The sequence below is a fragment of the Monocercomonoides exilis genome (genome assembly GCF_001643675.1).
Source record: "Monocercomonoides exilis strain PA203 chromosome Unknown scaffold6-2077815, whole genome shotgun sequence".
NCBI lineage: Eukaryota > Preaxostyla > Oxymonadida > Polymastigidae > Monocercomonoides > Monocercomonoides exilis.
In genome coordinates this window covers 946,783-957,505 of record NW_027150551.1, presented here as the reverse complement: position 1 = coordinate 957,505, position 10,723 = coordinate 946,783, and the positions used below count along the sequence as shown (strand labels likewise).

Below are 10,723 nucleotides of genomic sequence, written 5' to 3'. Positions count from 1 at the left end.
ATTTCAATTTATAAAAATGTTTTTTTCTGGCTCGTTTATTGATCCCAAAGTGAGGCAAAAGGGATATAGAATGAAAATAGTTTTATAAATATTGCTTCTATTATTATTAACTTTGCGTAAAATTCATTTTCTAGGCTCGAGAAAGAATAAACAAATACATAAGAGAAGAAACACTCAGGAAGCAGAGGGAACAGCAGATTGCTTATGAAAGAAAACAACAAGAAGAAATGGTATTCAACATTTTCATTTCAAATGACTTAGCGAAAATTTTCAGGAAGCTCAAAAATTTGAAGAATTAGAAAAACGAAGGAAAAAGGAAGAATTGGTCAGGAAACGTCTTGAAGAAGAAGTATCAGCAGCAGAATATGCCAGAAATTATGTAGAGGTTATTTCAAATCAGAAGGCGGAGGTGTGAGCCATTTGAATATTTAATGGAAAGGTTAATAATAATTTTTTCAAAAAAAAAAAAATAAAATAAAATAAAATAATAAATTTCAGATGAATAATGAATTAGAGCAAGAACGATTTCAAAAGGCTTTGCAAATGGTGTGTATTGCTTATTTTTGGAGTGAAATCTTTTCTGTTGACTGACGAACTTCAGAAACATCTCGAGCTTGTCGAAGAAGAAATCAAAAAAAAAAACAAAGAACTCCGAAGGAAGCAAGTGAAGGAAAAAGAAACGTGTGATCGATCTTCGTTCTTTTCCATTATTTTTTCCTGCTTTTCTGCGATGTACAGGATACGCTCCAAAAAAGTTGTGAGAAAGTATCAAAAGAGTGTTTCGGTTCCGGGCATTCACGACGCATTTCTGGAAGCTGTCAAGCCAAAAGACGTTGGTGTAACTGACACAGCATTCCCTCCCCGTGGAGTTGGAAGGGTGCCAATTGATTTCACAAGGACGCACTTCCACTCTCTGAGTACTGTTGGTGCTGGAGAGAATGAAGGAAGTGATACGGGAAAGTGGAAAGGCACTGAAAATGACGAGGAATGGGAAAGGAGAGAGAGGATTGGGATGGCAGGCAGGCATTGGACAGAACAGGAACAGCAGCGAAGGCGAGACATCAAATATGTTCCACAGCAGCACGAGAGCGCAGCTGAGTACTCTGCTGAGCTTGCAGAAAAGCATTTGAATGAGCTGGCTTCGGAGGAAGAGGCAGAAGCATTGAGATGGGCACGAGGACTGGAGGCTGAGCGAAGGCTGAGAGATATGGAGCGGATGAAAGAGGCAGAGATCATATTGAATCAAGTGGAACAGAAAAAAGCGGTGGAAGAAAAGAAACGAGCAATCTGGATTGGAGAAGAAAGAGGAAGAGAAGTGGGCAAGCGCAAGCATAAAGAACAAGGAGGCATGAAAATTCGACATCAACAAATAACGAAAATGAAAGGACAGGAAGAGTGGAAGCCAGAAAGTTCTGAGGAAAATGATGAAGACGAAGAAAGCGAGAAAGAAATGTTGACAGACGAAATGTTGAAGGCAGACATCAAATATCTGGAAAGCATGAATGATCTGTTTCATGGAGGAAGGCAGTTACAGAGAGAGAAAGAAGCAGAAGCCGAATTTGAGAAGATGCTCGACGAGCTTGCAGAAACTGAGGAAAGAAATTTTGGAGATGAGAACGATGAAAATGAAGAAAAAGATGTGCAGAAAAACGAAGAAGGGAAAGATGACCTTTCTCGAATGTCTCCACCTCTTCATCTGACTCCATCTCATTCATCTCGTCTGGGGGAGAACACTTCACAATTCTTGTCCTTGATTGAACCTGAACCTCTTCCTCCTGTTGAATCTCCTCCTCAAGCACCAGAGCCAACATTTCAGCAGCCTAAGTTAAATGAGCATCCAACTGATTCTGCTCTTTCTGTGACTCCATCTTCTTCTTCTATTTCAACTTCGAAGAAAGAAAACATTCAAGACTCTCAGCCAGCTTCATTATCAAACAATCATCTCACTCCTCTTCTGTTCATTTCACCACCTCGGCATCGAACATGCACGCCATCTCCACATCACCAGCAAGTAGCACAACAAAACTCTTTTGATGTTCCATCACAAGACTTCACTTCGCAATCTCCAAAATGGAACAAAAAGAAAACTGAAGCAAATGATAACGTTGGCCAACAAATGCAACTGAATACTCCAAAAAAACAAAATCTTTCTTCAAAGAAACCAAATGGAATTGAAAGGAAAGATTCAAACCAATCTGGTAATTCATCTGCTTTACCGTTTCATCGGACTCCGTTCAATGTTGAAGCAACTCCATCCATTTCAACGACTTCGAGATCAACTTCTATTCATTCCTTGTCTCCTCTTTCTTCAACACGCACAACATTTTCTTCGGTCGACTGCGAATCCAACATATCTGTGGAAATACCAGAGCCTGTTTCTGTTCACTCCATTTCACAGCCTCTTTTCATCGATGAGAAAACGACCGCAGAGATGCCAAAAGTTCAACAAAGTCCTTTGAACTTGCCTCAAAAAAGATCTCCAAAGAAAAGTGCAGTCAAAGAAATTCGCTTTGGCGTTGCACAAAAATATGCAAAAGATTCTGTTTCAGCAGAGGAAAAGACAACTAATAATGATATTCCACAAATAGATGATCTTCAACAAAATCTGAGAGGGGAAATGAATTTGAGCCGAAATTTGAGTGAAAAAGCTGTTGTTGTGCAATCACCACCTTCATTTACTCTTCAAGCGCATCAGAATTCATCTGAAGGCGAAGATCTTCTAGATTTACAGTCAATTCAACAGAAGCCTCTTCAAAATTCCCAGAAAACTTCTGACCTTGAGGAAGAGACAAGATTACTTCATCAACAGCTCTTGTCTCTGCTAACTCCAAATCAAATAGAAAATTCACCTGAACAAACATCAGGATCTTCTTCAAATAACAGCCAACTTCCTCCAAATGAAGGCACTGAAGCAGTGAAAGATGCAGATAGTTTATCTCCTCCAACCTCTGACGAATCTCCAATGATTTCACACAAGGCAACACACAGCAGAGATAAGCATCGCCACCCTCAACATCGACAGAAGCAATTAAGCACTTCCACTGAGCAACAGCAGAACTCGCAGAAAGGCGGAACTTTTAACGAAAAAACTGTTGATCGAGCAGAAAAAAGTTCATCGAATAATCAGCAGTTTCTTTCTCAGCCACTTGGATCTTCTCAGTTTTATGCAAATTCCAATGGACCGTTTTCATCAACTTCATTTTCATCTTCCATCTTCTCTTCTCAGCAGCCTGAGGAATTGTCTTCTTCGTCTTCTTCTTATTCGTCTTCTTATTCTGAATATTTTTCTCCTCAAGAAAATCGTATTAACCTGTTGAATCCCTCAAGCAAAGTGCAAAATACTAATTCCGCTTCGAAGTTTGTCACTTCATCACTTCCATCCACTTCATCTTCGGTTGCAGCATCTCGAGATTCTTCTCATTCTGATCAAAGTTCTTCTATTGATTACACTTCATCTGTAGCTTCTTCTTCTTTGTCAAGTGTTCCATCTCATTCTGCAGATGCATCATCATCTTTCTATTCGTCCTATTCTTCTTCATTGTCAGCATTTGCACCATCTGTCTCATCTTCTCAGTCGTCTTCTTCATATTCAGCATCAAGCTCATTCTCTTCTCAGGACCCTTCAAACATCCGCAGCTCGGCCGCATCTTCAAAACTTCCTTCGCTTTCGCATTCAATTGGAACAGACGACTCCGCAACATCATCTTCATTAGACCCTTCATTCAGTTCATATTCCTCTTCCTCTTCGAATCTTTCAAGTTCGTCGGCTTTTCAAGAACAGCCATCGCTTTCTCAGTCTTCGTCTGATTTGTCTTCATCTTATTCTTCTTATGATTCAAACTCTTCCACAAGAAGCTCCTCAACTCTTTCTTCGCTTTCTTCGTCTTCTTCTTTTTCAAACTCTTCAAAAATGTCAACACCTCGTCATTCGCTAAACAGCACAGCCAGATCTTCATTCAAAGCAATGGTTGCTTCAGAAGGGAAATCTTGGAGAAACTGATCCAACTTTGCGAAATGAAATGAAAGAGTACAAGGATATCCGGAAATGACGCACGTTTTTCATGCGAAAGGTTTTAACAACACAAAACCGAATTTACAGTCTTCTTTCACATTTTTTGTTTATTTCAAATGAAAAATCAAGCAAACTAAAAGTCATAATCATTAATTTTGGTGTTATTGTTCGCTTTTTTTCATTGTTTTATGAGTTTTGAGTTGTTCAATTTGACAATGTAGAAATAAAAGCAAGTCAACTAAAAGCCATTAGAATATGAAACAACCAAGAGACATGAAACAATCGGAGATAAATACATAAATCCATAAACTGTTTAATTGTAATGCTTCTTTTGTCTCTTTTGCATATTTCATTTCTTTTAATCCAAAAAAACAGAAAAAAGAATTTCTTTATAAATACATGAGACAATTCACAATATGTGTGAATTATGAATTCTTCGCATTCTCTTCTGTTTGTAACGTTCGTACTTTTGTATTAAGATGCACCAATATCTTCCGAAAAAAACAGCAATGATACTTCTTATAAACTATTCAAGTTGCAGACGCATCTCGAATTGAAGGGCGGTGAGGCATTGCTCGTTTAACGCTGCGTAAAGGAAGTTTTGCTTGTGCCTGCTGTTTATTATCATCTATTGAATTAGAGACAGCAGAACTTTCAGACAAACTGTTCGTCTTTGAATCAGCTGAAGAATTCGACTCTGTTGCAGTTCCAGGAAGTATTGCTTGTGCAGCATGCTCATTCGATGAAATGTTTGGTTTTCCTGTTACCTTCTGCTCTTCTTTTTTCTTTTGATCGCTTACTCGTGGTTGCGAGTGCTTCGCATTCCACAGCCTTGATCTATGTTTGCTTGATGACTTGAAAGATAAATGGTCAAAGTTTTGAAGGCGAGCCATCTTTTCTCTCAATTTAGCATTTTCTCCTTCTTTATTGCTTTTGGTGCATTCAATCTCATCATCGACATCTTCGTTTTCGTATTCTTCGTCATTCGCATTTTCTTCTTCATCGTCGTCAAATTGCTTCCATTCATCGTCCTCTGAAAAGGAGTTTCTTTCGTCCTCTTTTTCATAGCCCCCATAGAAGTTATCTTCTTCTTCATCGCTCTCTTCGTCTTCTTCGTCTCTTTTTTTTCTAACATTGGAGCTTCCTTTCATCAGCTTTTCGAAAAGTGTTGGTTTTCTCCTGTTTGCTTTCTCTCTTTCTTTCTGTTCCTTTTGCAATTTCATTTTCTTCATCTTCTTCTTCTCTTCTTCTTCACATTCATCATCATTATCTTCTTCCTCTTCTTCTTCTCCATAACTCTCTTCATCTGCTTTCTTGTTATTTAGAATTCGCTTTCTCTTTTTTTGTTTTTTGCTTTTTGGCCCCTCTGTTTCAAGATCAGCAAGCAAAGAATCGATTTCCTTCATAAACATCTCATCAGCATCAGCATTAATATCATTCAGAACAGAATTGCTTGTGCCGGGTGGATAAACAGAGTTGGCTGATTGCAAAACAGCTGTTGATAAACTTGATGATGATAATGATGGAGATGATGATGAATTCTCAGATATCCCAAAGGAATTACTAAAAATTTGATCTGCTTTTTTATCTGTTAAAGCTCCAGATCCATTCATCGATTGTGTGTTCGATTCAGAATTGAGCAGAGATTGTTGAGGAGCAGGCGACACACCTTCAGAGGAAATAGAGGAGACAGGCGAAGACACATTAACAACTGAGAATTCTGAGCGAGGAATTAAAAACGGCCGCTCGTCCACCCAAGTCCACGTCTGGACACAGCGCAGCAGCCACAACAGATGCACACACAAGACACACGACTCAGCTTCCACTTTGGCATCGTCTGGTGTTAATATCAGATCGCTGTCAAAACTTTCGTCGGATACAAATAAGTCTTCACTCAAATCGCTTTCATCATCGATATCGTCATCATCTACTTCTACCGCTTCTTCTTCTTCTTCTTCTTCTTTCTTGTCTTCTTTCTTGTCTTCTTTCTTGTCTTCTTTCTTGTCTTCTTTCTTGTCTTCTTCCATCTTTCCGTCTTTTGCATTTTCAACTTCATTTTCTGGTTGATCTTCTTTTTTTTCAGTTCCTTTTTGAAGTGTTTCATCCGCTTCAGATGAAGATGATTGAGAATTGTCTTTCTCTGTTTCTTTTTCTTTTTCTTTCTCCTGTTCTTCTTCTCCTCCTATTTCTTTTTCTTTTTCTTTTTCCACTTTCTCTTTATCTAATTTTTCTTTCTCTGCTTTTTCTTTCTCCTTTGCTTCCTTCAACCATTTTTCTTTATTCAACTTCGCAAATCTCTTCCTCATTTTCCTTTCCCCTCTCCATTTCTTAATCAGCTCCATTCTCAATGGCACTCTTGTCTTTTGTGGCCTCACCACTCTTCTCGTTCCATTTGCCTGTGCTTGTTTGAACTTGTCTGTTCCTCCCTGCACTGTAACCAGGTGAGTCACCTCTGCTGTCAGCTCATTTGTGCACACAGCGCCACACTCAACAGCTGCACCCCACAAAGGAAACGACGATGGCTTCGAGCACTTGTCGATCACTCCGCTGAAGCAGATCACGGCGCCTTTCAAGACAGATGAATGCAGCGTGGAGAGGATGTTGCGAAGAGAGGGGAGAGTCGGTTGGCATGCAAAGGATGGTGCATTTGAAATAGAAGAAGAAGAAGAAGAAGAAGCTGCTTTTTCATTGTTCGTTTGGATATTAAAAGAGGAAGATTGATTGTTTGTTGTGAGTCCACTTTCTTTTTCTGAGTTGAACTGGTTCAGCAATTGTTCAGTGTCTGCCTGTTTGTAGAAAAGATGATGGGCTGTCTTCAAAATACGCTGAATGTCTGACAAGATGTGCAGTTCGATGACCTGCCTCACTTCAAATGCAGCAGTTGCAGATGCAAATTGCTTGAATGCTTTGCTTTGTAATTCTTTCTCTTTCTCTATTTCTATTTCTTTCTCTTTCTCTTTCTCTTTCTCATCGTTCTTTCTTTCTTCTTTTCCATCTTCTTTCTCTTTGCATTCATTCAACTTCTCACTCTTCTCCCCTTCTTCTTTGCAATTTTCTTCTTCTTCTTCGTTTAAATTCAGTTTAGAAATAAATGCCATCTCCTTTGGCAGTTTGTATATGTACGGATTGAATGGCTGTTGCTTCTGCACTTCGAATGAAGTATCAAAATAGATAAAAGGTTCGATCACAACAAGTGGGGTTCCAGTTTCCCATGCAATCTCTTTGTCATCAACAACCATAGCAAGGCTGTCGCTAACAGGGAAAATGGCAGAAAGAGTCTTTGTTGTGTAAACAGATCCTATGAGGTTTGAGATTGGTGGTAATGCTTCAGATGACTGTTGGGAAGCGGTTTGTTCGGACGATGAAGAGGTGGAATGACGTGTTTTTGCTGTTGATTTGGATCCACTTTGATTCTTTTTATTATACATACGAAGGGCTTTCTCTTTTGCATCTATTAAAATAAATTCAATATTGAAATATTTCATAATTTCATAATTTAATGAAAATAAAGCAAAAACAACCTACGCTATCTTCAAATGAATAAATCCTTCCATGAAACATAGATCCATCTGGATCAATTAATGAAACAATCTTAAAAATTATTTAAAAATAATTTTGTATAAAAAAAGAGATACAAACTTTTTTTGCATATTCCATCATACCAGCAGTGAATACATACAAATCAAAATTTTCGTTTAAATTTGAAAGGAATTGCCTTAGCCCTGGTCTAAATTTGATTTAAAAGCTTTTCAAAAAAGAAAAATTGTTAAACCTTAACTTCACATAATATGGAGTTGGGAAAAGTTTCAATTGAAAAACGAAAAATTCGTCTATTTTCCCATTGAAGTAGTTCAAAACTTGCGTTGCACAAAATCTATCCACAGTTGCATGGACAAGAGTATGATCAAGATCTAAAATTAAACTTAGTTTTTTCTTTTTGAGCATAGAATTAATCATTTCTTGATTTTCTTTTTGAGCAAGCTTTGGTGGGTTAATAGAAATAATAGTAGTTAATGGTAATTTGTTTATAATTGGAAATATCAAACTTTAGCTGAAACAAGAACGTTATCTGTTGCAGAAGTAACTCGAAATAACTCCTGGTTATTTGAATCTTCATCTTCTTGTATTATTTTTCCACATGTTGCGCACATTCCATAATAAATGATATCATGAGTACAATCCATTCTTTTTTGATCTTGTTGGATCTTATGCCCACTAATAAATTAATTGAAGATCTTTCAATAATTTGCTGATTTTTTTGTCTGCAAAAGGTCTGGTTGCATGAAACGAAAATAATATTTTTATTTCAGAATATATTTAACGATTTTCTATGTGCTTTATTCAAATATATTTTCCCTGTGATTTTATTCATTTTCAAAACCATTAATAAACAATTTGTCGCATCAGATGAATAGAAGATCATTTGAACTATCGACAACAGATCTTTCAAGTCCAGAAGACACATATGTTGAGGAATATGAAATGAATGATTCAGAATCAGCAATTTCCTTGCACGATCCAGAACAAGCTCCTGCTGCTGCTTCTTCTGAAGATAGTGTTACTCCAGGCTCTCTTTTAGGAAAAGCACCAATTAGCGATGATGAAGATCCAAAAGGAATTAGAGGTTTCTTTTTTCTTATTAAGTATTGTTTCAATTTTTTTATTAATTCAATAGAACTTTCTGCAATATCATCATTTGGGGTTGTGATCAATGCAATCATTGGAACAGGATTCTTTTGTTTGTTTTATTGCTGTTGTTTTTTATTCTATTTGTAATTCCTTCTTTCAATGTGTTTATTACAGCTGTTCCACAAACATATTACCAATCTGGGATGGCTCTTTCAATAGTTATGACTGTGTTTTGTGGACTTTTTTCAATGCTTGGAGCTGCTTGGGTTCTTGAAGGGGTTAGCAGAGCACGAGGTTATGACCATGCAAGGAAAAACAACATTCAACACAATTCGCAAATGAATATCTTCACATTCCGCCAAATTGAACTTTCGGAAATCGCTTACATATTTGCAGGGAACAAAGGGAGGATTTTTGCATTCGTTATTTTTGGCATGTATGCTTTGGGTTCTTTATGGGCATATGTTTCAATGTTTGCTTCAACATCAGCAAATTTGCTCATGTTGTATGCAATTGGAGATCCTGAGGATTGTATTATTGAATCTTCACCTTCATTGAAATGTCAGTTTACATACTTGATGTGTGTGGTATTTTTTGCTATATGCGTGATGTTGCTTGAGACAATGGCAATGGACAAGCTGGCTATTTTCCAGGGATTTTTCACTATTTATCGATTTGTGGCTTTCTCAGCAATTTTGGTTGCATGCGTTATATCTCTTGTTAACAATGGAGCATTTTGGTTAAAACCATCTGATCCATCAATTTCTTCAAACATATTTCGCGTTGATCCTGCAGGATTCCCTGGTCTATTTTCAGCGACATCGTTTGCTTTGAATTGCGGATATAATCTCCCAAATATCCTTACTCCAATGAAAAGAGGAAAGAAAAACGCTTTGAAAGTTGCAATGACCGCATTGCTTACTGCGATGGTGATATACATTGGGTTGTCAATTATCCTTTCGCTGACTCTTGGTGAAGATACGTTGCAGTTTGTGATTTTGAATTTTGCTCGTTACGGGAAAAAAGGATTTCAGAGAATGAGCGATACAAGAGTTGTTGAAACAAACTGGTTTTCATTGATAATCAAATTCGTAGTGATGCTGTTTCCAATGCTGAATATGATCTCTTCATTTCCTCTTGTCTGTGGATCGATATCGTTCAACTTTTATTCATCACTTCCTGCAAAAGCTAAGTTAGCTTTGGGATCATTAGGCCCTGTTCTGTTCCGTTTCTGTGTCACTCTGCTTCCATTTATCTTAGCAGCATTCTTACCTTCTTTGGGAATCATCATTAAGTTTTGTGGACTTTCTGCTGTCTTTCTTATCATCTTCATTCCTGCATTCTTCCAGTTTTATGGGAAAAGAAAATGTGGAAGTGAGTGGAAAACTCCATATTCTGGCTGGTGGTCTCACAATATATTTGTGTTGATTGCTATGCTCTATGGCGCATTTGCATTGATCTATTCTATTGTTCAGTTTATTATGGACATGATAAAGTAAGCATTTGCAAACATTTTGGTTCCTGTTATTTATTTTATGAAGTTTTCTCACACTTCTTTGATGATGAAGGTCATTTCGTTAATTTTATGATTATATTGTTTTTGTTATAGCTCATTTTTTAAAACATTATGTGAAAGAAGTTAAATTAAAATTAGAATAAAGAGAAAATAATTATTTTGTTTCATAAATACTTATGAGTGCACCTCAATATCAGCATTTTCATCCTTCTTTCTTATAAGTGGATTTTTGAAATATTTTTGATATCATTACCTTTTTTATTTGATTAGTGAATTTTTCTCTGTTCTTTCATTTCTCTGTTCATAGTAACTTTTCAAAATTCTTATCGTTTTTCATTCGGTCAATGTATTTGTCGTAAATTTGTTCACAGCAAAAAATTAAAAAAAATGCATTTTATTAAGTCTATTCTCAAATTATCGATTTATCTTTCACACTTAATTACAAATAACAGGAAAAATAGTGTGAAGTTTACGAAATTTTTCATTTTTGACCATTTGGAAAGCAATAAAATCAAACATTTTTCTCAAAAGGAAAAATAATACCGTCAGATGAATTTCATTTGTCA

The 10,723-nt window shown here is 36.8% G+C and overlaps 3 protein-coding genes across 3 annotated transcripts; 2 read left to right on the top strand and 1 right to left on the bottom strand.

Annotated features, from left to right (window-relative positions):
* Positions 1-16: 16 nt before the first annotated feature.
* MONOS_444 (uncharacterized protein) lies at positions 17-4,153 on the top strand (the record flags this gene model as incomplete). The annotated part of the gene is made up of 5 exons (XM_067874512.1): positions 17-79; positions 135-230; positions 275-409; positions 602-681; positions 739-4,153. 5 exons carry the CDS (start codon positions 17-19, stop codon positions 3,998-4,000), a joined length of 3,636 nt encoding a protein of 1,211 aa, XP_067733833.1. The 3' UTR covers positions 4,001-4,153.
* A 1-nt stretch (position 4,154) lies between these two features.
* On the bottom strand, positions 4,155-8,196 carry MONOS_443 (putative TFIIF-interacting CTD phosphatase; the record flags this gene model as incomplete). Its single annotated transcript, XM_067874501.1, has 5 exons — positions 4,155-7,463; positions 7,534-7,603; positions 7,688-7,739; positions 7,785-7,993; positions 8,059-8,196. 5 exons carry the CDS (start codon positions 8,194-8,196, stop codon positions 4,543-4,545), a joined length of 3,390 nt encoding a protein of 1,129 aa, XP_067733832.1. The 3' UTR covers positions 4,155-4,542.
* A 223-nt stretch (positions 8,197-8,419) lies between these two features.
* MONOS_442 (putative amino acid transporter) lies at positions 8,420-10,497 on the top strand (the record flags this gene model as incomplete). Its single annotated transcript, XM_067874490.1, has 3 exons — positions 8,420-8,636; positions 8,688-8,750; positions 8,816-10,497. The coding sequence occupies 3 exons, from the start codon at positions 8,420-8,422 to the stop codon at positions 10,138-10,140; spliced, it is 1,605 nt and encodes a 534-aa protein (XP_067733831.1). The 3' UTR covers positions 10,141-10,497.
* Between the last annotated feature and the right edge of the window lie 226 nt (positions 10,498-10,723).